Source organism: Mirounga leonina, unplaced genomic scaffold (assembly GCF_011800145.1).
Source record: "Mirounga leonina isolate KUSES-001 unplaced genomic scaffold, KU_Mleo_1.0 Mir_168, whole genome shotgun sequence".
In the NCBI taxonomy this organism is placed as follows: Eukaryota; Metazoa; Chordata; class Mammalia; order Carnivora; family Phocidae; genus Mirounga; species Mirounga leonina.
In genome coordinates, this window is record NW_023270426.1 from 51,961,406 (window position 1) to 51,987,604 (window position 26,199).

General features: G+C 40.2%; 1 protein-coding gene across 1 annotated transcript in view; it reads right to left on the reverse strand.

Moving 5' to 3' along the window:
* The window catches only part of ACOT12 (acyl-CoA thioesterase 12), a 93,660-nt gene extending 67,742 nt beyond the window's left edge, over positions 1–25,918 (reverse strand). The window contains exons 1-5 of the mRNA XM_035014764.1: positions 25,900–25,918; positions 16,096–17,427; positions 9,174–9,243; positions 3,656–3,716; positions 1,464–1,565 (exon numbers count right to left, since the gene is read on the reverse strand). Of these exons, the coding sequence (XP_034870655.1) occupies positions 1,464–1,565; positions 3,656–3,716; positions 9,174–9,243; positions 16,096–16,222 (360 nt within the window). The 5' untranslated portion in view covers positions 16,223–17,427; positions 25,900–25,918. The remainder of the gene's footprint in view (positions 1–1,463; positions 1,566–3,655; positions 3,717–9,173; positions 9,244–16,095; positions 17,428–25,899) is intronic.
* Between the last annotated feature and the right edge of the window lie 281 nt (positions 25,919–26,199).

The following is a 26,199-nucleotide window of genomic DNA, read 5'->3' on the forward strand; positions in this document are numbered from 1 at the left end:
CCTATCTCAATGTCTTCGATTTTAATGAACATAGGATACCTGGGATGCTTTGTCAAAGTACAGATTCCAAGTTCCTATACTAGTGATTCTCATTCAGTAGGTCTGAGACACAGCCCAGAAAGCTGCATTTTATTTTATTTTATTTTATTTTATTTTATTTTCAGAAAGCTGCATTTTAAATAATAGCTGATATGAACTTCAGTTTGAAAAAGCAGGCCCTTGGGCAATGTGAATATGTCTTGTGGTGTGTCTAATATTGGACAGGGACTGGGAGAAGTGTCCTGGTGCATGAGAGTCTGCAGGGACACCTACCACCCAGCCATCAGGGCAGGCTAATTCAGACCCACCCATCTCTTTGCCTCCTGGCCCAACTGAGGAGTAGCTTGTGAGTGCTGTTCTGCTGTCCCCTCTGTTGGGTACACAGAAAACATGGCTTTGTCCCAGCTCTAAAGTTGGAGGCAGTCTGAGGAAGAACGCTTTTGTAGAGTGAGAAGTACTCCTTGTCGCTTCAAAGTGGAACTAGGAGAAACCACTGTGCCCACCTCTGGAGTGATCCTTGCAGTGAAAGATTTAAATTCTAAATTAGATTATGACATTTAAAAACGCTTAGACTAGGGCGCCTGGGTGGCTCAGATGGTTGGGCGTCTGCCTTCGGCTCGGGTCATGATCCCAGGGTCCTGGGATCGAGTCCCGCATCGGGCTCTCTGCTCCTTGGGAGCCTGCTTCTCCCTCTGCCTCTCTCTCTCTCTCTCTCTGTCTCTCATGAATGGATGAATAAAATCTTTAAAAAACAAAACAAAACAAAACAAAACAAAAAAAACGCTTAGACTAAATGTGAACCCTCTCCTAGGTACCCTGACCCTGAAAAGGAAAGCCAAGAAACGATAATAAGTAAACCCCCGGCAGACTAGAGACAAGCTGCTTTTGGCCAATGGTCATGCAAGCCCCCTGGGCACACACATCAGAACAACATATTTATTTTAAGGCTGTTTTTACTTCATATGCCTTGAAGCTTATTTCTAAACTTCACTAGTTTAGCCTCTTTGACATTCTTCCATCAGGTATAAACAAATGACTGGACCATAACATGCAACTGCTTACTAAGTTGCTCTTGCTTTAAAGAAAAAAAAATTATTTTAACTCAATTTTGAATTATATAACCACAAAAGAAAAGAACAAAACCAGTAAACACTATTTTTGAGAAACCAATAGACCCTTCAGATCATTTAAAACAGTATTTTTTTTCCATTTTCACCAACTGGCAACATCTCCCTTTCTCTAAGGTACATAACGCTGTATTACCACACAATGACAACTTTTACAGAAATAGGGGTGGATAACAAATCCTGGGAAAGCATATGTCACAGTAAGAAGAAAGGTCTTTTTTTCCATAATAATTCTGATGCCATCATTAAGATGTCCCTGAATAACATGCTAGGTACTCCTTCACACAGAAAATTTACCTTTTCTTCTCCAACTGGTTTGGCTACAAATGTAGAGAAAGCCACACTAACAAGTTTCTCAATACCAGTGAACATGTCCTGTACTATGACCTTGATGCTGATCTAAAACAAAAAGAAAAATAAATCAGTAAACTTCCAGCCATCCAGATAACACACAAGATTGTAGCAATCAAGATTCAGTGATATACTTCATCATTCTTTTTTGAATAAAATCAGCATTTTATTACTTTTATTTATTTATTTTTAAGATTTTATTTATTTGACAGAGAGAGAGACAGCAAGAGAGGGAACACAAGCAGGGGGAGTGGGAGAGGGAGAAGCAGGCTCTCCACTGAGCAGGGAGCCCGATGTGGGCTCGATCCCAGGACCCTGGGATCGTGAGCTGAGCCGAAGGCAGATGCTTAATGACTGAGTCACCCAGGGGTCCCTAAAAATCAGCATTTTAATTTCTTTTTAAGCAACATTGTTTGTTCAGTGATGTTCTATAAAATTAAAAAATAACTTTTTTCTGGTTATAGAAAAATACTATTTACCATGGAAAGTTTGGTAAATATAAAAATAGATAAAAATGGAATCTGATTATTCAGAGCAAATATTATTAGTAATTCTGCCACCCAGGCTAATAATTACTAATGTTTAGGTAAATTTTCTTCCAGTTTTACGTGTGTGTTATGTAAAGACACACATAAAGTTATCATACTGTATTTATAGTTTTATATTACAATTTAAAAAACTGGCATTATTTGACAAGCATTTTCTAATCCCATTGTTACTAAATATGCTTTTGAAAACAAGATATTCATGAATGGCTTGTTGATCATTAGAGAGATGTACCACAACTCTTTAAAATCTTTAGTCTCTCAGTTTTATAACGAAATTAATGTGGACAAAATGGCATCGTGTTATCTATAGCTTTTTCCTTTGGAAATTTTAGCTTATCTCAGGGAATAGAAGGAAAAGGAGAAAGGAAAGGGAGCTGTTATCCATGTTTGGGCTGAATATAAAGAGCACTAGCCCTCAGGAGAGAGGCCAAGCCCAGTGGGGAGCCCACAGCTGAGAGAGCATCATCACAACTGCTGCTGAGAGATCTGGTTTTTAACACAAACATTTCTCTTGTGATTGCAAGTGTTCTGTATTCTGTTCATATGGATACTGGGGTAAAGCCATCACCATACATGTGGTTATTGCCAAACAGTTTTATTGAATCAGAATATGGGTTGAATTGTGTCCCCCACCAAATCCAGTATGTTACAATGTGACCTGACTTTGGAAATGGGGTGGTTCAGATGTAATTGGTTAACATGAGATCACACCAGAGTAGGGTGCGCTCCTAATCCAATGTGCCTGATGTCTTTCTAAAAAGGGGGAATTTGGACACAGACACACACACTGTAAGAACACCCCGTGAAGATGAAGGCAGAGATGGGGGTGATGCAGAAGCCAAGGACATCAGAGACTGCCAGCAAATCACCAGAAGCCAGAAGAGAGCATTGGGGCACATTCTCTTGCATAGTCCTCAGAAAGAGTCAACCTTACTGACACCTTGGTTTAGGACTTCTAGCTTCTAGAGCTGTGACACAATACATTTCTGTTGGTTAAGCCACCTGGTCTGCAGGACTCTGTTACGGGAGCCCTAACAAACAAATGTAAGTCCCATCCCGTCTTTTGTGTCCAGGGATCAAAGGGACTGGACACAAGGGACTGTTTCACCTGGACAGCGATTTCAAAAGCCTCTGAAAATGTTGCTTTCACAACTATGGTAAAGAAAATAAAACCAAGTGGATGTAGAAGAAAGGAGGACGTCTTCTCCCTTCAGTTACTCTGCCTTGCAAAAACTAGCTAATGATGGGGCTAGTTTCCAGTAGAAGGTGAAGAGATGGAGCACAAGTAGAGTCAGAATAATTAGGAAATAAAACCCATACTTTGCAAAGAACCAAGAGAGTGCCCTTCTCCCTTGTATGTTTACTGTCTGTGTATCCTTCTCTGTGAAAATAGTGCATTGCATCACATTTCATTTTAGTAGCAGAGTTGACTGGGAAACACAAGGCCCTTATTATTTACCTGTGAGCCTGACCACAGATTCCAGGGCCTTGTGAAATTCAGAATCTCATGAGCTCCAAATTATTCCAGAACTCCTCTTCTGCCCTCTGAAGAGATGGGCACCAATAGTCAGAAGAAAAGGGGTCACTTACCTCCATGCTTGTGCTGAATGCTCTGGTAACTTTTGCTTTGATGGTTATAACTTGTCCAATTCTAGTTAAAAAGAGAGGGAGGGACTTTAGTAATCCTAGCACATCTCATTTCAGACTTAAAGATTCACTTAAATGCACATGCCATGGAGCAGTCCCCGTGTATCATGCTGATAATGTTCATATATGAAACCTTGGGTTAATGATAACAGAAAAAGACAGCTGTTAAAACAGATGCCAAGCACTGTAAGCCACATGTAGGTTAGCTGACTTCTATTCAAACAGAAAAGGGCCTTTGTAAAGATGGTGTGCAAAATGACTTCCAAAATCTGCAACAGATACTTTGATTATAGCACAGCTGTTTCCTTAAGAGAAGATAAAACAAACACACAAACCAAACCATAGAACTGACATTTATTTTTAAATGTCTGTTCACAAATAAATGGATACAAACTAGCGAGCGAGCAAACTGATAAACTTCACCAGGTTTACATGGACTCTCAGGACGGCTGGAAGACCCATTCACTCTCCACGATTACAGGAATCCTGGTCATACAATCTGAAAGTGTTCCAGACCTTTTGTGTTCAGGACCCCCAGTTACCTTCTGTCCCTTTACTTTACCATAAGGGTCTACCCAATGTAAGCCTCCTCAATTTTTCTCCCTTACTTTCAAAGTTAAACTATACTCCCTTTTCTTCGCCTTACTCTTCTGTTTCGGAGGAAGAAGACAGGTCTCTTCCAGACCTTTTTCTGTACCTGTGCCCTTGACCCACCTCCTCATTACCTTTCTTCCCTCCTGAGGCCTGCTTAGCATTTTCCTCTTTTGTACCCTCAATCTCTGCCCCTTCCCTGACTTCTTATCAGTCTACAAAAATGCTCAAGACTTCTTCTTTCTAAAGATTTTTCTCTCAAGCCTATTCTTTCTTAAAATTTTTTCTCTTCTCCTCCATATTCAAACTCCCTAAAATATTCCTTTTTTTTTTTTTCCTAACTCATGCATTTGGGAAATGTTTACTGAGTTACAACTAGTCCTGGCATTAAGCTAAGACCTCAGGAATACAGTGCTGAACAAAATAAGGTTGCTAACTGCAAGAGAACCAGTCTTCACTTGGGACACCAGTATGTAGACAGATGAAGGGCAATGCTATGAAATTTTTCAAGAAAGAAAGGATTGAGTATTACAAAAGCACCTATAAGAAGAGGCTAATTCAGAAAGTTGGGAAAGGAGTCACAGAAGAGGTGACGTTGAGATGGCTCTTCAAAGATGAGGATTTTGCCAGGGGCCGAAGTTTGAGGGCTTCATTTCCCATTCACTTCTCAACCTCTCAAATATGGCTATTGCCTCCACATCTCACTTCTGATCCCTCCACAGTCACTTCCTAACAGCTAAATCCAACATCTCACCTCATTTAATGTCTTTCTTCAGGAGGCTTTCACTTCCCTTGGATTCCAAAACAGCATCCTCTCTTCTATCTCAGTTTCCTTCACTGATTTTTATTCCTTAATCCATCCCTTCAGTGTAGACATTGCCTTAATTTCTGTCCTTTGTCCTATTCTCTTCTCACTTCACCCTCTTCCTAGAAGACCTTGTTCTTGTCCATGATCCTGTCATCTTTATAGAAATGATTACAAACCTACATTTTAACCTGGACCTCATTCTTGAAACTCAGAGCCATATTTCCAAATTTCTCTCAACAGATTCAACTAATAGTCATGGAGGCTCTACTAGGCTCAGTGTTAGCTATCTTCACACACATCACCCAGTTTATCTTAATCTCCACATCCAGCACATGTAAACCCAAATCAATTTTCTTTCTTCCTTGTAAACCTCCTAGCTCTGTTTGGTAAAGTTTCTAGGAGAGATTCACAGTAATCCTGCCAGGCAGAGTTAGAGTACCTCTTCAAAACTATAGTAGTACTTTGTACTCATCAACTATAAAAATCTTATGCCTCTCTGTCAGTCAGACCTGAGCGGGGGGAAAGCACAGGCCACTTTGTCTCTTCTCGGAACCGTGTCCTGCCTTTAGAAGTAGGGGAATTCCAGGGGCACCTGGGTGGCTCAGTCTGTTGAGTGTCTGACTCTTGGTTTCAGCTCAGGTCATGATCTCAGGGTCGTGGGGTCAAACCCTGTGTCGAGCCCCATGTTGAGCCCCGTATTGAGCCCCACACTCAGTAGGGAGTCTGCTTGGGATTTTCTCTCTCCCTCTCCCTCTGCCCCTCCCCCGTGTGTGTTCACGGACACTCTCTCTCTAAATAAATAAATCTTTTTTAAAAAATAAAAATAAATAAGAGCAGGGGAATTCCAAAGAACCTGGTTGTCCACGAAACCAGACTCTCAACACTGAATGTCAAATGAGTGGAACGACCAGAATTTCAACTAAATCAAACCTGCTTCATAGCATGGCATTCAAGGTCTTCTGTTACGTGGCCCCAGTCTAGAGCTGGGGCATCACCTCTTTGCAGATCAGGCTCTCCCTGAGCACTTTCTGCTCCTTCTTACACTCGTGCTTAGATTTGTACACATGCCTCATTAGGTGAAGCCCTTTTCCTAGTCACCAGATGAAAATCTATACCTCACTTGAGGCACACATTAAATGCTATCACTCTCATTGATTCTCCAGTCAAAATGTGCACCTTTTAAACTACCCCACAGAATGGAGTTTATCTTTCACCCTAGGCTTGCATCCTATCATGCTTCCTATTCTGATGATTATGTATTTGTCTGACTGTCACCAGACTCCGTGACCGCTACACTCCAAAATTGTGCCATAATCATTCATATATCCTACTGAGTCCAGAGCAGTACTTTTCGTACTGGCAATAAGTATTTGAGAATTTAAACAATATCCAATGTGGTTTATAACCAAATTATATGGCTTTCTATATGTAGCTTTCAATTTTCTCTTTTTGTGGTTCAGCTCCCATGTAAAAAATACAAGCAGGTCCCTTCCCATGATGTTACTGGCCACAAATCCTTTCTGATAACACAAACACAAAATGGTGCAAAATGGAGCAAAATGGCAACCCACATTTCACTGATGAGGTTACTAGTTAAGTCTAATTTACAGAATTTAAGATTGAAAACTATATAATAGATATTTTATTTAAACACACTGTTGCCACTCCTAAATTTAATAATGGTGCTTCTTTGTAGTCCTAAATAAGTTTGGATTTGTAGTAATTTGTAATTTTGCTGATACAAACACATGTCAATTTTTTTCTACTTAAGGGAAAATCACATAGCTAGTATGCGAGCTTAGTCCTTGGACCTTTATCTGCATCCACAAGACTCTAGAATGTCCAGAGCTCTTTCCATGACACTCCAGCTGCCTAGGAGAACCACCATTGGGAAGTGTTCAGTAAAAGTTGCTGGTCACAAACACAGAAGCAGTGGGTCCGGGAAAGCACTGGATTAAGGGTAAGAAGATCCAGGCTCAAAGCACCCTCTGTCCCCGGGTTTGCTCAGGGCATTAGGCCTCAGTTTCTCATGGATACAAAGAGAAGGCTGGGCTGAGCTATAAAGGTCTTACCATGTCTGTGATTCTAATTCCTGCCAAAAATTTCTTCTGTGTCAGTTTTGAAGTAATTTCTTCATGCATGTGGTTTTATTTAACTTAATTTTGTTTGTATCTAAATAAATAAATGTCAAATAGATAAATATGAACAGTAAGGCTAGAGAAACAGACTGAGCATCTCACTGGACAGACTACTTAGGGCTTGAAAACCATGGCAACTACCTCCATGGTCTTTGAGAACCATCCAAGACCAGAAACAGATGACCTTCTCTTTTCCTTTTCCTTGTTAAGTTATGTTCATGTCTTCAAGGATCAAGATATTCAGGGAAAAACAAAAACAAAAAACGGAGATACAAACATAAAATCAAAGAAATTAAGTAAAACCATATAATCCCATTTATTACAGGTATTAGAATAAACCCTTTAAAAAACAAATAATTCTTAATTCTGTCCCCTGAAAAAAACCTAGAAATAATGACCAACCCTTTATAAATGAGTACATTTTCTGCCCAAATTGTGATCTCTACTTACTATTTCTTTTGAAGAAATTTGTGACTAAGTTTTTGTAAGGAAATAAAAAAGATGAGTCCACTTTGTCATACCAGAAAGCAAAGGAGTTATTAAAGGCTTCTAACTTTGCGGTTATGACCAAACAACTTAGGAACCAAATTGAAGAATCCCCCACTGCTCAAAGATGAGGCAGTTTGAGCACCCATAAGAATAACCACATCCAATTTGAAATGTATCAAATATGCTAAAGTCCACAGGCTTATAATGACACTAAATAAAGGAAAAGAATTAAGCCTGTCTTTCCTGGACAAACTTTACCTAAGGGTAACCAAGTAATTAATGAGATAAAGAGTCTCTCTATACAAATAATTCAAGAAAATAAATGAAGAACAAATGATAGGATTGGCATATCACCATTTTACCAATGTCTAATGAAATAATGCTTTAGGTAATGATCATTAGACATTATGTGCTCTTGATAAGAACTAGCTTTACCAAAATATCAAAACTTCATCAAATCAATTTTTAGATGTTGCTATCATTTTACAAGAAATACAAAGAATGGGTGAACTTCTAAAACAGGGATACAATGAGCAAATACAAAATGTCGTAAACTCTATAGGACAAATGACCAGGTTTCTTTAATAAATAAACTAAGAGATAAGAAAGGAGAGAAAATTATATGTTAAAAGACTTATCAACCATATTGAACCCTGATTCAAGAAACCAATTGTTTAATTAAAAAAACACATTTTTTGAGACCACTGGGAATAACGATTTGTTAATGGTGTTGTGATTATGTTATTATGTTTTCTAAAAGAGCCCTTATCATATAGAAATATATGATGAAATATTCACAGACGATGCCTGAGATTTCCTTTGAAATAATCCAGGTATGTGGGGGAGTATGGACAGGTGCTGATAAAACAAGAGTGTCCATCAGTTGATCACTGTTGTAGTTAGGTGACAGTCCTTGGGGATATACTATACTAATCTCTCTACTTTTGTGTATGTTTGAAATCTTCATTGATCTTGAAATTTTCTGCAATATGAGATGGTAAAGCACATACACACTCCCACACATAATATGTTTTTCATAATTTAACATCTGTAGTCAGATGAATTAATGTTTACCCAAAACCTAATGATGAAATTCACCATCATAGACCTACTTGTTATCATTAATTATTCTTCTAGTAGAGGAAGAAGCCATTAAGAAGCAGCTTTTAGAAATCTTGCTCTGTCTCTACCAAAATGCATCTATTCTGAGAGCTGTGTCTCACAAAATCAGGACTATGAATTTACACTTAAAAGTCTTTACTAAAAGTAGATCCTGCAATTACTATTTTACTGATTTACATGAGGTCAATTGTTATTTATTTTATTAACAAATTGGATCACTGAGTCCAAATAAATAAGCAAAGGTGCCACAAATCTATGTTGTAAATGAGGCAATAAGCCCAGGAGAAAGGAGTGGTAGAGTGATGCCACTTACCTAGCTGTCTCCTCAAATTGTATGTCATCCACTGAGGCTGTAACACAGGAAACCCCAGCATGTTTTTCAGCTTCAAAAAACAGGTAAAAATGTGCTACATTAATAGTTATGTCTAAATCTTTCAGCATAAGGAAAAGAAATAAAAAATTAAATGGACTTATTCTAATAACTCATCCTCTGGTTCAGTAAAGTACCACTTTGCCCACACTTGTGGATGATCTGGATCAGTAACAGTTCTTTCGTTCTGTAAGTTGTATTTCTACTGCATGGAAATTACTGTACTTTCTTCTAAGTTTTAACTTACACTGTCTTTGATTTGAAATTCAATACCTAGTATACCTAGTTATTGAAATAGCAATTTTAGTAAGTTGGTACCAACTTTAAATATTTTGTCAGATACTACCCTCCTTTTGTTTTAAAAACAAGGCATTAAAGCTGTATCCATTATAATCAAATATACAAAATACATATATTTAGACCAGTTAACATGTATAAACATTGAACAGTATGGAGACCCTGAGATCATACCCCAAATCAGAGAGCAACTTCTCTGGGTATCAGAGAAATACTCAGCACATACTAGGTATTTAGTCAATACTTATTGTTCATTATTACCAAATTCAGTATGCATTAATTATGTTGGAGAGGAGAGTATTAAAATAGTGTGGAAAGAGATTAAGGAAGAACCCTAGCTATTTCCATATTACATTTAATTGGTTGAGGGTTTTTTTAATTATTGATTTTGTTTTATATAAAAATATCAGAACTTATTCTCTTTAGGAAAAATGTGGACATGTGCTTCTGCCAGAATCTGATTTTGATGAACAGTCAGTTAAAATTGAAATAGATTGCACTGGCTTTTTAGGAAATTTTAACCCCATTTTAATTTTGGAGACATCGCTCCTGCTGCCACATTATGGAAGAGATTGAATTACACTGACGTTGTCTTCTTTGTGTGGAAACTTTAACTGCAATAATAATTGACAGTGCAAGGTAAAGAGAGGTGAGAAAATACTCCAGAGAGCAGGTATTTAGGACACTCTTCCCTATAATCTCATTTGTAGGAAATTGGACATTTTGGTTTTACCAATTGGAAATAATTAACTGTTCTTCCAAACATGCACGTAATATAAACTGAGTTAGCAGAAAAGTAACCATAGGGGCACTGTGTGTGTGAGTAATGGAGAAGGGACGACTGGCTTCCCAGCTATTAAGTTCAGTGAGAGGAAGGGAATGTAAAAGGACCAGACTCTAGAAATACTCAAGTTGGGTTCAACTGGATTCAGTGTATCAAACACCTATTAAATTTCTACTGATTTCCAGACACTGAGCTAAGTCAGTCCTACCTCTTACCAAGTGTACTCGGTGGCAGTTAGAGAGCTAGCCATAGTCGGTGCCCTTTTAGAGCTTAAGATTTCCAGAGAACTACTGGATCCTTGCAAATATATGCTATAAAACATTGACTAAGGAGTACCTAATACACATTCATTCCACTTACCTGACATGAAGGAACAGGATGTGGAGTTTATTAAACTATTCTTGTTAATAAAGTGTTACCATGTGTGGCAACGTAAGTGACCAATTTTGAATGATTTAAATGATAACTAAAGTGCTAAAGCACACTCTGTGATGAGTGTGGAGCCCTCCACACTCATTCAGCCCCAAGGCTAAATTTTTATTTTATATATCAAGCATCTATTTTATATATATGTAAATATATAGAATTTATGTCACATATATATAGCACTATATATAATTTATATGTCATATATATAATTTATATGCCATATATATAATATATAGCACTATACTAGATTGGGATCATGAACAAACATTATTATAATAGTAGTTACCATTTATTAAACACTTATTATTGACCAGGCACTGAGCTAAGTATTTATGCATGTCAATTACATGAGGTTGGTATAATTATTAATTTTACAAATGAGGAAATTTAGGTTTAGAACAATGGACCCCATTGTTCTAAATAGTGATTTTGACTACAGAAGCAATAGGAACTCTCAGAAAAGAGCAGTCAAGGAACACTCTTTAGAGAAGTGCTTAGCTAAATATGGGCTTCAGAGGCTCAATAGCCATGGTTTAGACTATAGACTTTTAAGGGTCATTAAATTAAAAAGAAAAAACAAAAATATGGGGACCCAACATAGGACCACAATTTGTACATGTGATTCTATGTGATTGTTTTATTTTGTTTACAATTGTGTGTCATGTATGAATTTAAAAGACCAGCTTGCTCTGATTCTTGATTTTGATTGTCTTTCATACAGTATACCAATAAAAGTGGAGAAACTCTAAAGCTATTACTGATTTCCTTGAGAAACTGAGAGAGGCTGGGAATAGTAGCAGACTAGCTAAGTGACTGTAATCCAGATATGAGACAATGATTGTTTAAAATGGTGGTATCTCCATTCATTCATTCCTTTAAATAATGTTGAATGAATTACCTGTGATATGCCAGCCTCTATGTAAGGGGCTGACAATATAAAGCAGCCATGATCTCTGTTCTCACAGAGTCTAGTGGAGAAGCCAGGGATTAGTAAAATGAGTAAGTAATAACAAAATGAGTTAAGTGCTCTGAAGAAAACATGATTGGATGGGAATTGTAACTGAGAAACCAGACCTAGGTGGGATGTCAGGGAAGATTTCCATGTGGAGGGGATGCTTCAGCAGAGATCTGAAGGATGATTAAGACTAAAATACATGTGTTGGGGAGGAAGAACAGAGAAAAGGTGAGCAAAATGAGTAGAGGGAAACAACAATTACGAAGATCCTGATCAAAGTCTTTGAGGATAAAATGCAGAAAGCAAGAGGGATGCCTGGGTGGCTCAGTTGGTTAAGCGTCTGACTCTTGATTTCAACTCAGGTCATGATCTTGGGCTCCACACTCATCACAGAGTCTGCTTGAGATTCTCTCTTTCCCTCTCCCTCTGTCCCTCTCCCCACTTGAGTGTGCACACACACACTCTCTCTCTAATAAATAATAAAATCTTTGGGAAAAAATGCAGAAAGCCAGGAGAGCTGGTAAGGCTGAAGGGTTGGCGGAGAATGGACTATGCACAGGGCCTTGAATTTCTTGGTTAACAGTTTTATAATTATTATTAAAGATATTGTTCCACTGTCTTGCTATGATCTTCTTCAATCTGTAAATGTATGTCTTTCAACACATGTGGGAAAATTTCAGCTACTATTTCTTTAAATATTTGTTTTATGCTTCATACTTTTTCTCATCTCTTTTGGGGCTCCAATGACAAGTATGTTACACCTTTGGAAGTATTTTTTCAAATCTCTGTTCATTTTTGAACTTCATCTTTTCCCTTTTCTTCAGACTATATAATTTCTATTGTCCATTTTTATGTTTACTCACTCTTTGTCTCCTCCAGTCTGCTGTTAAGCCTAACCAGTGAATTTTTTTTATTTCAGATGCTGTAATTTTCAGTTCGGGAATTTCCACTTCGTTCTTTTTTTGTGTTTCTATTTCTCTGCTGAAACTTACTCTTTTCATTCTTTATGATCATAGTTTTTATTACATCCTCAAGCATAGTTATAATAGCTGCTACAGAATCCCAGAAGCTTAATTCTAGCACATGGGTCATCTAGGGATTGATCTCCATTATTTTTTCATTTAAGAATGCATCATATTTCCCTGTTTCTTTGTATATCAAGTAATTTCGGACTGTATCGTAGCCATTATGAGTGATATATCGTAGAAATTGTGGATTCTTAACATGTTCCTCTGAAGAGTAATATTTTGTTTTGTTTTGTTTTTCAAGTAAGCAGTTAACTAAGCTCAAACTATAAAACTCTTGTCTCCCTAGAGGTTGGGATAGCCTTTTTCAGTTCTTTTGGCATTATCTAGGAAGGTTGGAGTTTCTCCCATGCATACATGATTCAAGGTTCACCAGAGATTTGAGCAAAAAACATAGATTTTAGGGCACTGCCTCTCTGGTTCACTCCTTTCTTGAATTCTCCTCCTCACATTTCAGTAGCTGTGTTTTCCCCAAATCCTCTGGCACTTCAAATAAGTAAGTCTGTGGGTTTTCCATCAGAAATTTAGTTGGCAACAGAATGGAGTCTTTCTTCAGGCTTAAACTCATTAAAAAATAAACAAAATGAAACAGAGAAAGTTAGCTAGTGCCACTCTCTTCTTCTAAGTGTTGACTTCCAAATGTTCCAAATCAGCTTTTGTTCACTTGTCAGTTGCCGTAAGTAGCTTTTATTTAATGTTTTTTCCAGAGTTTATAGTTGTTATCTCTGTGACTTTTTGTTTTTTGATAGGAGATACGAACCATGCTAGATACTTAAAGCCCTTGATAAGGAAGACAATGGGGGAAGATAAACAACCTATGATATGATCAGATTAGCACCTTCAAAAAATACTTCAGATGCAGGGTGGAGAAGAGACCAGAATGAACGGAGAAGATCAGTTTAGAAACCACTGTGGAAGTTCACATGAAGGATGATGGTAGCTTGGCCTAGGTGGTGGCAATGGAAGCATAGCAAAGTGGGTGGGTTTGAGTGATTCCTTTAAGGTAACACTGACAGGACCTGGTTCATGGGTTGAATATATAGAGGGCGAAGCAAGGTAGAAAGAGGTATCAAGAATGGATGACCCCTAGATTTCTGATTTGCCCAACTGGATGGTTTGCATGCCATTCCTGAGAGAGTGAACCCCGGAAAAGATTCAGAAGTGAAACAGAGGGAAATGTGAGTTTGTGATATTTCAAAATAAGAAACGGATATGGAGGGTGGAGGACGCCTCAGATACAGCTGCAATCCTCTAGGCGTAAGGAACCAGAAAACATGGGGCTACTGACAGAAATGAGGTTTAATGCCAAAATGATAGTGAACATATTAAATCTTTTTTTAAATATTAAGAAGATATTTTGGAATCTAGCAGTGCCTGGGAGTCACGGCTGTGCCTTGGGGGCTATGACTATATGATCATTATTTATCATAGTAAGTGGCTGTAAAGAATTGCTGGTCAATAAGGAACTCTGGCTGGGAAAATGCCAGGAAAAGCAGGTTTTGTATTATCCTTATTATATAAACTAAAGCACTATGGTGCAACATTTCTCTGCCACAGATTCTGTTAGACCTTCACTAAATAAAGTCCCCTGCTTATGTGGTGTTTCTCACCATGGAGTGTTTAACACAGGTATCTCCATGCATCCAAACAAACTGTATCTTAAAGGTTTCTTTAATGTTGTATTGTTAGTAATCTAACTATTCATCCAGAGTAATTGGTTATCAATTGAATCAGTCTATGGTCTGAGTTTCCCAATAAATTTTTGTGACAGTTGCAGAAGGCCAACTCTTTATCCTTTACAGGACAGAGGCACAAAGTCAGGTAACTAAAAGTCACTTCAATATTCACATAATATATTCAGTTGCCTTGGCAATAGGAATCGTTATTATTAGCAACCTCAATGATTTTTACACTTGTTTCTCTTAGATGTGAATTAATTTTATATTCATGCCTCCATTATTTATGTTATTATAATCGACCTCAAATACTGATAAAAACTGTTAAGACAGAAACCAAACAGACCTATCAACAAACAGAAAACAAACAAGCAGATTGGCATAAATACATGACTAAATTTTGTGGGCGGTTAACACAGGGGGGATTAGAAACCCTATTGATGTTCAGTGAGAAAAGCAAGGTTCTGTAAATCATCTGAGCTTTACTTTTGTCCTCTGTAAAATAAGAGTCCTAAGATACATGATCTTAAGCTCCTTTCAGCTTTAGTGTTTTATCCTAACATATTTTCCTTCAAAATGTACATTTGCTGAGTCTGTTAAGTGCCATATGCAAAGCCTGACTTCATTTTAGAAATGAGATTCCAAGTTCTGGACCCATCCGTCACCGACCTACCCATCCATAAAAGCAGGAGGTTTTTATTTAGAGCTTACTAAGCACTGGAGAACTAGCTTTAGTTCACATGCTAATTACCCAGGCAAGAAATAAAGAGGTGAACAGATCAATACACAAAATAATTACAGATTGTGCTACGTGGTATGAAGGAAATAAAAAGGGCATTGTGATCAAACTGTTGAAAGGGTACAAACGTAAACAGGTGGCCAAGAAAGACTTCTCTGAGGAAAGGATATTTAAGCTGAGATATAATAACGGAAAGGGCCAAGAGAAGAGCCTAATGGTAAAATGAGAAGCAGGTGCAAAGGTCCTGAGAAGAGACTTAAATAAGGGTGTGGTAGCCACAGACTGAATGCAGGAGCAGGTATGAGAGGTGAGTAATCTCCTATCAAGCCAGACATTAAAGAGATGTGCAGAAATGTAAACCAATACCATGCCTCTAAGTATATTTTTCTTATTGTTGAAAATATAGTTGTTTTTTTCAATAAAACTACGTCATGGGTTTATTCCTGTTCTTTTTCAATGAATTAATTTTTAAAGATTTCGATTATAGTAAGCATCAACAAAAATAACCCGCATAAACAAAAGCTCTCGGGGTCCTCACTTACTTAATGGAGTAAAGTAGTCCTAAGACTAAAACGTTTGAGAATCACTGGTCTAGGTCATTCCCAGTGTTGGATGAACTATCTCAGTTCTTACGGTACCCGCTGCACAGGGCTCACAACTGTAAATACGCTCTCCGGTCTTCGCTCTCCTCACTGATCGGGGTCCAGCAACCGTGCGGGCTGAGGCTCCGAGCGTCAGCGGGTCGGCGCGCACCCGGGTCCTCGGGATCCCCCCCTGTCCCGACCCCCCAGCCCCACACCCAAGCCCGCGCGCCACTGCCCAGACACCCCGACCACCACACGCGCTCCGGACACCCCCGCCACCCGGGCCCCCCACGTTCCGGACCCCCGCCACCCGGCCTTCCGGCCTCCCGCGCTCCCCCGCTCGCCCCCACAGACCCGCCCCGTCCCAGCCCCCTACCCGCCAGGCAGGCGGTGGCGTCGACCCACTTGAGCAGCTGCCCCGCGCTCAGCTCGCCGCGCAGGTTGGCGTGCGCGGGCTGGACGGCCTGGCTCATGCGCACCTCTCTGGGCGCAGGGCGCGCCATGGCTCGGCCCGCAGCGAAGCCCCGGGGCCGAGGGCGTCGGGCCGGGTCGGGCCGCGCTGAGCCCGCCCCCGCCCGCAGGGCACCGGCGCCGCCCGCCCCGCAGGCCCTGAAGCCGGCTCTCCGCTGGCCGCCAGGCCCCGCCAGTGCACAGGGAGGTGGGATTGGGGGTGCCAGGAATATCAGCCAAATCCGGGGCCGCCGAGGTTGGCAAAGCTGGGAAGGGCTCGAGTTTCTTACCTGTGAGGGGAGGATAGCAGTACTTACGTCAGAGGACTGTGGACAGAATTAAATGAGGTAATGTACGCATTACCTTATCCGCCTGGCTAGGTGGATACAGGTGTTTGCTCAGTAAGTAGTGAGGTTAACATCCGTCCGAAGAACCCGACAGGACTGATTAGTTCAATGCTATACAGACAGTGTGGACTTTGGCATTAGAAGCTGGCTTCCGAGTATTTGACTACCTTCCCCCCCTGGCTGTTGACGGCCAGGTAGAGTGGGCACCTTCTCATTCTTAGGATGTTATCATAGCTCCCCAAAACCCTTTGTTATTGATCATTTTGTTATGAAATTACCCCCACTGCCAAACACACACACACACACACACACACACAGTGTTGATGTTTGCAGGCACATCAGAGTCACTCAACGGAGAAAGGCAATCTTTTGGTTTTAATCTAGAGCATTCAAGACTAGAAACTGTCACCTCACTATTGATGATCCCAGCAAATCCCAAGACACTCTCATCTTTACAGAAGACAAAATCTAGAGTATTAAATGAGAATTTTCATTCTCAGCTGGTAACACACAAAAGCTGTTACACTTACTAGAGCTGAAATCAGTGACTTTACAAAGCAGTTCTCATTAAGGAAATGGTGGCAGCAGAAAACCTCCAGCATGTGATACATTCCTAGTTCCTGTATTGTTAGGGCCGGCTGCACCTGGGAGAGCATTTACAGGTGAAGACATGGAAGCCGGCGGAGATGACGCAGCGCGGCAGGCATGCAGCTGACGTCATAGGAGCAGCTAAGGAAGTAGGAGCATCTGGTTTGAACTCAGGGCTCCTGACTGTCCAGAGTAGCTTACCACAAAACCTAACCGACTCCAGCAAATTGGTGATGCTTTCTCATCCTTCTGCAGCCTGCCAAACCCCAGCCTAGAGATATCAGATTGGAGAGTCTGGTCATTTTGCTTCTCCTTTTAAAGATCTTATGAAAGAGAAGAACGAATGCAACATAGGCTTAACAACTTTTAGGCTTAACCCTTTGTGGGTAGGTTTTGGTCCCATACAAGCATAAATAAAATGCTTAGGCAAGCATTAAGTTTGGTTTTTATAAAAAGCATAAAAATGACTTTTTAAAACAAAGTAAAACTCATGCCTCCCAGACGGTCCTCATATGCAAGTATATCCTTATTTCAGTAATAGTGTTATTACTCATACCACCCCTCTTTAGAAAACGCCTCTGGAGTTCTTAATACCATTTTAGCAGATTTGATTATTGTTGAGCACATATTCATTCCATCCACTGATAACTTCATGGGAGGCACATATTAATGTCGGGCTAGGCCACATGACTTGCTTTGGAATGGAACATGGGGAGGTAAGAGTGTATCAATTCCAAGCCTAGCCCTTCGAAGCAGCACGTGTTCTTATTCTTGGGACTACGTGACCTCTGCCATGGGAAGATGATAGGCCTGAGGAGCTTTCGCCGGCAGCATCTGGGTGCTATGCTGAATTCACCTATTGCAGAGCCACCCAGCCAACCTGCAGACTTGCAGCTGGAAGCTAAGCCACCCAGCAGGCATGCAGACTCATATATGGGACATAACTACTTGTTGTATGCCCTGTGATTTGGAGATTATATGTTACACAGCAATAACTGATGGTTACATAATAAATTTCATTTATTAATATTTTAGAAAATTTATTAAGTTACCAGAAATAAGGTTTGCATTATGTTGGTTTTTTCATTTTGGATAAAAAAAATGGCGACGAAAATGGTAATATTACGTATATACTCATTAACTTGGTTTCTTGTAAATTAGAGGAATTTCAAAATATTTTAAGCATAGGTGTGAGAAGGTAGCTTTTCAGAGTGACTATCCGGAAGGGGACAGCTTATATTTGCATATGTATGTGTAGGGATGTTTGATCCAAAAGCAGACAAGTTCACAAACTCACTATTGTGTTTTCTTATGTGTATTATCTCCTATTTAGATGTCTTTGATTATGGTTTCATATCTTTTGTTGGTTTCTCACTGATTTTCGTTTTCAGCCTCTGTCTGAAACTACTGTTCTTATGTTTTTGTGAATGGTCTCTTTTTCTCCCACACAATGCAAATGTCATCTGCATGTGTGAACATTTGCTGTATCCTTTATCTGTCAAGGATTTTTGCTATTATGTTTAAAGAAAAGGCTTTCATTTTCCATTTCTGTTTAGAGACATCTTTTGAAGATGAACAGAATGTGAAGCCAGCTTGATTTTTTAAAGGTCGTGCACAAGAGCAGGAAAGCAGATCGGGGGGAGTGTGGAAAGTATGATAATCACTAGAATAATGAGAACTTCTTTAGGATGTTGGAGTGGGAAGGAAACTAGACAGTCTAACCCCCTCATTCTGGAGATGAGGAAATGAAATGTTTGCTCTGGGTCACATTGCAATGTAGTGGTCAAGCTTATAGAAAACTGAGAACCAGGGGCACAAAACATAAGAAGAGAGATGGAAAAAAGTATTTTCACCAAAGCATACCCTCCAACAAGAATTTGAGAGCAAACAGTTTATTTAGGAGGAAAGTGCAGAGAGCACTGGTAGGGGAATCAAAGTGTGGTCCCCAGACCAGCAGCATAGGCATTGACTAGGAACTTGTTAGAAAGGTAGAATCTCAGGCCCCACCCCAGACCTGCTGAATCAGAATCTGCATTTTATTAAGCTTCCCAGGTAAGTCATAAGCACATGAAAGTTTGTGAAGAACAGCCTAAGTTACCCTCCTAGAGACACAGGAGCTGGAGTCTTTATTTTCCAGCTTCGCCCCACCCCCACCCCCGCCCCCATCCTTCATTGACTAAGGGCTGCTCTGGGGAGCACTAACTCCCTAGCACTTATGCTGACTACAGGGCAAGAGCTCTCCTTCAGGAGGCAGTGAGACCCTGTCAGCTTGCTCTGTGTACTGGAATGGTGAGTGCTGAGCACATTCAGGCAAGGCACAGAAAGCCATGATACTTAAACTGTGCTGAATAGAGTCTTTGCATTTTAGGAGTTGCCAACTTTTTCCAGGTTCTCTTCCTCTTCTTTGCTCTTGGTCCCTACTCTTGGGATCAGTCTCACCTTGGGGAATTGGACTGTCCCATTTAGCACCTGGAACCTCAAGCCAACCTTTCCCCTGTTGGTCCCTGTGCTTCCAGTGGCCCCAGCTCGGCAGACAGACAAGCATTAGCTGTACAACCTAGGAGTCACCTAATGTGTGTGGAGCGCAGCACTTTGTTTGAACAAAAGCCATGTATATGGAGTCCACGTTTTTCACTTCCCCAGATTTGCTGCACCCCACCTTCATCCCAGGCACCGCTCAGTGGAGACCCCTGCATTCCAACACTGCTACTTGTCAATATGCTGGACTATAGTGATTGTTTTCAAATACTGAACCAGGCTTGCATCCTAGAATAAATCCCACTTGGTCATGGTGTGTAATTCGTTTTATATATTGCTGAATTCTATTTGCTAATATTTTGTTAAGGATTTTTACATCTATATTTTTGAGAGATATTGGTCAGTAGTTCTCTTTCTTTTTACTTTCTTTCTTTGTCTGGTTTTGATGTCAGGTTCATAAAGTGAATCAGGAAGTATTCCCTCTATATTCTGGAAGAGGTTGTATAGATTTCAATGTTTTTCTAGAATTCTTCAGTGAAACCATCTGAGTGCTGGAGACTTTTTTAATAGGTTTCCAAATTATATATTCAATTATAAAAATAGTTTTAGAGCTGCTCAACTTAGATATTTCATACGGGGTAAGTTGTGGTAGTTTCTGGCGTTTGAGGAATTGGTCCTGTTTGTCTCAGAGAAGGTGGTTCACCAAAGATAGAGATTGAGCTAACGTCTGATCAGGTGCTTTGACGCTATGTGGCAGAGTCCCCGCATCGCTTCTTAGCCCCTGAAGTTAACCTTCCTTTGCCTCTAGTTTCCAGTTAGGTGTCTTCAGTCTCCTGCCCTCAGCATTCCCTTGCTTGCTAAGCTGGCTCTCAAGGAATTCCTTCTCTAACAGTGGTTCTCAAAATTCTCTGGCCCTACCCACATGTGCTAGGTCAGGAACTGTGGGGTGGGGCAATAATCTGTGTTTGAACAAAAATTGCATGTGATTCTGTTGCACACTAATGTTTAAGAATCCCTGGGATGGAGCTGTCATCGCAGTCTTTCCCAAGCATGTCTTCAGTTTAACAGGGGCCCTTTGTCATCACTAAAGGATTTAGTGACGCAGGAGAAAGAGCCACAGCCTCGGGTCCAGAGAGATGTGTTTGTGTCTGAGCTGGACTCTCCTCTTGCTGGTGTTGATCTTGAATATGTCACTCAGCTGATTTGTGTCATTAGGTTTTCTTCTTTTTATAAAAGGGGGATGCTCTCCCTACTTCATAAGATTGTAATTTGATAACAAATGTAATCATGATAAACACTATTTACTGAGGGTCCTTTAATCCTCACAACAACCCTGAAAGTAATAATTCCTTTTTAGAGTTGAGAACTCAAGCCCAGATAATGTAATAAATACTCCTAACATGCTCCACGGCCCTGTGAAGTGGGGAACTATTATAATGGCTATTTCATAGATGAGGAAACTGAAGCAACTTACCCAAGACCATACAAGGAAGTCATAAAGCCAGGATTCAAATCCAGTAGTCTGCCTGTTGTCTCAGCTAGGCTGAGAAGTTGACCAATGGGGTCAGGATTGCACAATTAGGAAATAGGAGAGATGGGAGTTTACACAGATCTTTCTAACTCTAAAGGCCATGCTTCTTCTAGTCTAAGCCACTTCGTTTGTTCGTTCGTTCGTTCATTCATTATTCACTCATTTAGTGCCTATTCATGAGTGCCTACTGTGTCCCAGGGACTGTTCTAGGCATTGGATACATGAAATGGTGAGTGAAACAGAAGGAGTCTGTGACTTTATAGAATTCGTAGTTTAGCAGATAACATAGGAAAGTGTGATAGAAACACACATTGTTCTAATAAGGATGAAACAGACTGATAAATACGGATGGAAACATGCTGATGGCTGTGGGCAGCTCCTCAGATTATATCCTACAGTTGACCATCTACTAGACTGAAGGTCAATCTTGATTTGTGTACATGTTTTTTAAACAATCACAAACTTACAGAAAAGTTGGAAGTACCCACACAAAGAACTTATTTTTCCCTGAAATATTTGAGAGTAAGTTGCCAACCCAATGGTCCCAAATACTTTAGTGTGAATTTCCTATAAATAAGACATTTTCCTGTTGAACCAGAATACACTGTCAAAGTGAGGAAGTTAACCTAAACACTTTATTACCACTAATCCTCAGACTCATTTATGTTTCACCAGTTGTCCTAACGATGCTTTGTGTTAGATACAGTGATTATCTCTCTTTCGTCTCCTGCTGTCTGAAAGGAGTCTTCAGTCTTTTTTTTTTTTTTCCCATGACCTTACCACTTTTGAAGGCTACAGGGCAGTTATTTTGTAGAAGGACCCTCGATTTGGGTGTTGTCTGACATCTCCTCATAACTAGTAGAGTTTATGCATCTTTAGCAAGAATGTCACAAAATGATGCTGCATTCTTTGTACATTATCAGGTAATGCCCATTTTTAATGTCCCATTTTTGATGATGTTCAATTTAGTCATTTGATTAAAGTGCTGCTTGCAGGCTTTCCTCCAGAAAATTTCCCCTTTGTAATTTATAAGCATTTTGTATGGAGGTACTTTGACACTATCTAAATATCTTATTCTTTATTAAGCTTTCAATTTATACATTAACTTATTTATATCTCTGTGGACTCATGGTTTCCTATTTTATTCAATGGGCTATACTCTCTTATTATCATTATCTATTTTGATGCTCAAATTGACCTCAGTTGGGCCAGAAGAAATCCCCTCAAGCTGGCTTCTGTGTTGTTGTTGTTGTTGAGATATCTGTTTTATTCTTTTATAATTCTTCATTCTCCAGTACAAACAGATGTTCCAGGCTCATCTTGTATTTTTTCTTTCCTCAGCCCTAGAACTAGGCATTTCTTGAAGGAAGAAATTCCTTTTAGTGGGAAACAAAGAGCATGCAACAACATTTCATAAAACAGCCTAAAAATGTTCTTCCTGGCAGTTCCACACTTTGTAAAGAGCCCTATGCTTTCTGCTTAATAATATACTGCCTTAAATTTTAGAATCATTTAATACAAGCATGTCTTTTCTCTCCAAGTAGATTATTTAATTAATTTAACACATTATTTTATATGCCTCGTATTGACCAGACACTGGGCTAAGCATAAGCTAAGACCCCTGTTCTTAGGGAGCTCTCAGTTTGGTAGGGAACACAGACGGATAAATCAGAGTGTAATGTGATAAGGGCATATCAAAAGATACACAGAGGCCTCTGGGTGGCTCAGTCAGTTAAGCGACTGCCTTTGGCTCGGGTCATGATCCCAGAGTCCTGGGATCGAGCCCTGTGTCAGGCTCCCTGCTCGGCAGGGGGCCTGCTTCTCCTTCTCTCTCTGCTGATTCCATTGCTAGTACTCTCCTGCTCTCTTGTTCTGTCAAATGAATAAATAAAATCTTAAAAAAAAAAAAGATACAATACACAGTGCCAAGGAACACAGAAAAGGGAAGATCTCCTCTGCATGGCCATGCCCCAAAAGTCTTCACTGCTTTGGCAATCAAGCAGCAGGACCTAAGCATCCTAAGCAAGGGAGAATGCTTCTGGGACTCTAACAATTGACTAGATATGGAGAATCAGGCTATGTTTCGGAGCTGGGAAGCACAGCGAATTGCTTATTAAGAAGATTCTGGGGACGCCTGGGTGGCTCAGTTGTTCAGCGTCTGTCTTTGGCTCAGGTCATGATCCCAGGGTCCTGGGATCGAGCCCCGCATTGGGCTCCCTGCTCAGCAGGAAGCCTGCTTCTCCCTCTCCCACTCCCCCTGCTCGTGTTCCCTCTCTCACTGTGTCTCTCTCTGTCAAATAAATAAATAAAATCTTAAAAAAAAAAATGAAGAAGAAGATTCTGGTATGGCTTGCCTCTGCTCCTTCCTTGTGGACCATGGTCAAGATCTAAAGTCCCAAGATAGAACATTTACCTGATTAAGCTTAAGTCGTATGTCTGTTCGTGACCCTAGGGCTCAGGAAGAGTACAGGGAGGAGTGAAGTCTGTTTCTCTCAGTTTCAGTAGAGGTGAGACAGGTGCCTGGAATTAGCTTCTTTTTTTTTTTTTTCTTTTGAAGATTCCACCATTTATCTGTCAGAGAGAGAGAGAGCACAAGCAGGGGGAGCGGCAGGCAGAGGGAGAAGCAGGCTCCCACTGAGCAAGGAGCCTGATGCAGGACTCCATCCCTGGGATCATGACCTGAGCTAAAGGCAGATGCTTAACTGACTGAGCCACCCAGACGTCCTGGAATTACCTTCTCACTAAGATTAAACAGTTATTCTCCAGGGGCACCTGGGTGGCTCAGTCAGTTAAGTGTCCGGCTCTTGATTTTGACTCGGGGCTGTAAGATTGAGCCCCACATTGGGCTCTGTGCTCAGTGTGGAGTCTACTTGAGATTCTCTCTCTCTGCCCCTTTCTCCCACTTGTGTATGTGCACATGTACTCTCTCTCTCTCTCTCTCTCTCTCTCATAAATAAATCTTAAAAAAAAAAAAAAACCACAAACAGTTATTCTCCAAAAGGAAAGCAAGCTCTGATTAGGAATGGATAGTGGAAGCTAGAGAAATTTTAAAAATTACCAATGAGCCATACAACAGCATTCAGGCATGTAGAAGACTATGGGGAAAGGCAAGTTCTCAGTAATGTTGTTGAACTGCTGGATCAAGCTTCACCTGAAAGCAACCCTTTGGAGATTTCCAGTTACATGAACAAATAAGTCTTTCCTTTGTCCCCTCCTATTCTCCCTCCCCCTCTTTTTGCTTTAAGACCATTTGAGTTTGGTTATCTGTCATGTGTAACCAAAAGATTTCTGATACACTACCCAATGCTCTTACACAATTGCTGGCAGTTCTTTTTCTTTTATTTCCTATGAAAATATTCATTTCTTTACTTTTTCAATCTTTGAGTGACATATGAGCTGCTCATTTTTAGCTCATATCAGGTGAGTGATCCAGCTCATAGTATCATACTTTTCCTTTAAGTCATTCTTCTCAGATAGGTGATATACTTGTATAATGATGTTGGATTGTACCCTTTGTAGCATCCTAATAAAACAAAGGAAACATTATATTGGAAATAGTTTTTTCTTACAGCAATTTTGAAATCAATTTTTCAGCCATGCAGCTGATTGTGCTAGAGATACAGAAACGTACACAGTCATCAGTGTGTCCTCAAATCAGGCACTGGGCCTCACCTCACATGCCCTACATGGGTGCTATTGGGTACACAAAGCAGTGTCAAACAGATCGAGGTCAGTTCTTGTCCCTATAAAAGACTAAGATAATAACCTAAGAAGAATGGGGACTTGAAACGCCTCCATTGAATGATGGATCTGCGTCCATTCCCCTTAAATCTGGGGAGGCTTGTGACAGCTTCGTACAATAAGGCACACACTTTGCGACTCTGTGATATTATGTGACTTCCAAGGCTTGGTCATAAAATGCCATGAGTTTCTGCCTGGTTCTCTTGGGGCTCTTTCTCAGGGCAGCCAGCTGCCCTGTGAAATCCAAGGGCCTTGAGAGTGCCATGCCCAAGAGGTATGTGGTAGGCCTCTGGTCAACATTCCTGGCTCAGCTCCCAGCTGATGGCTTTACCTGTCAATCATCTGCATGAGCCCTCTTGGATAACCAATCTGATCAAGCCTTGGAAAGACAGAGCTCAGTTGACATCTTGCAAGTGCATGAGAGACCCCAAGCAAGAACTGGCCAGCCAAAGAGTTTTTATATTCCTGACACACAGTTGTTTTCATAATAAAATGGTTGTTGTAAGCCGCTGAGTTTGGGGGTAATTTGTTATGCAGTAATAGTAACCAGAACAGGGATCCAGAGTGGACACATTCTCTTCATTTGTAGTCCTGTCTCTAAAAGTTGTGGGTCTTAGAGCAAGAGTCCAAATGGAGACCCACACACCATATGTCTAAATATTTAAGGCTATAAATCAAGTGAGCAAATCGTTAAATAAAATATGTGCTATCATCTCATCTTAAAAATAGACATTCATGATGACAAAATAGGGAGTTGGCAAAATGTAAAATATAACCGAATTTAATTATTGTCATACATGTCTGTTCTGTGGATGGGCTGGTGATGTTGGGGTGAGTAACTGTTCCATATTACGTGGCCACTATGCATCACTGTTGTAAGTACTGCCTCAATTCCCAAGGTCTCCAGAGTCAGGCATTAGAACTAGAGGGGGTAAAAAAAAGATAGCATTCCTGGGAAATATCTTGGCATGCCATAGAATCTATAGCATACATAACATCCCACAGGAAAGTTTGGTCAAGTGAGTTAATTTCTCATTTCACTTACCTGAGAAATTCTCCCACTCAGAATCTCAGACTCTCTAAAGCAGTGTTTATCGCTGATACTGAAAACAAAGAAACCTTTATTAAATTCAAACACAGCCCCCTTTTGATTGAGAACGTAAGGCAAGCAAGGTGGAGAGGCATTTTCCTAGGGCCTGGACAGTATTACCCATCAGATGGATATTTAGGCTTAAGGATCATGCCATATCAGTGCTGTGGGCCTGATCCAAAGAGGCAGAATATCTCTTACATGTCCTAATGTACATTTGGGTGAGTGCACTAGTGATACATGGAGCCCTTAAAG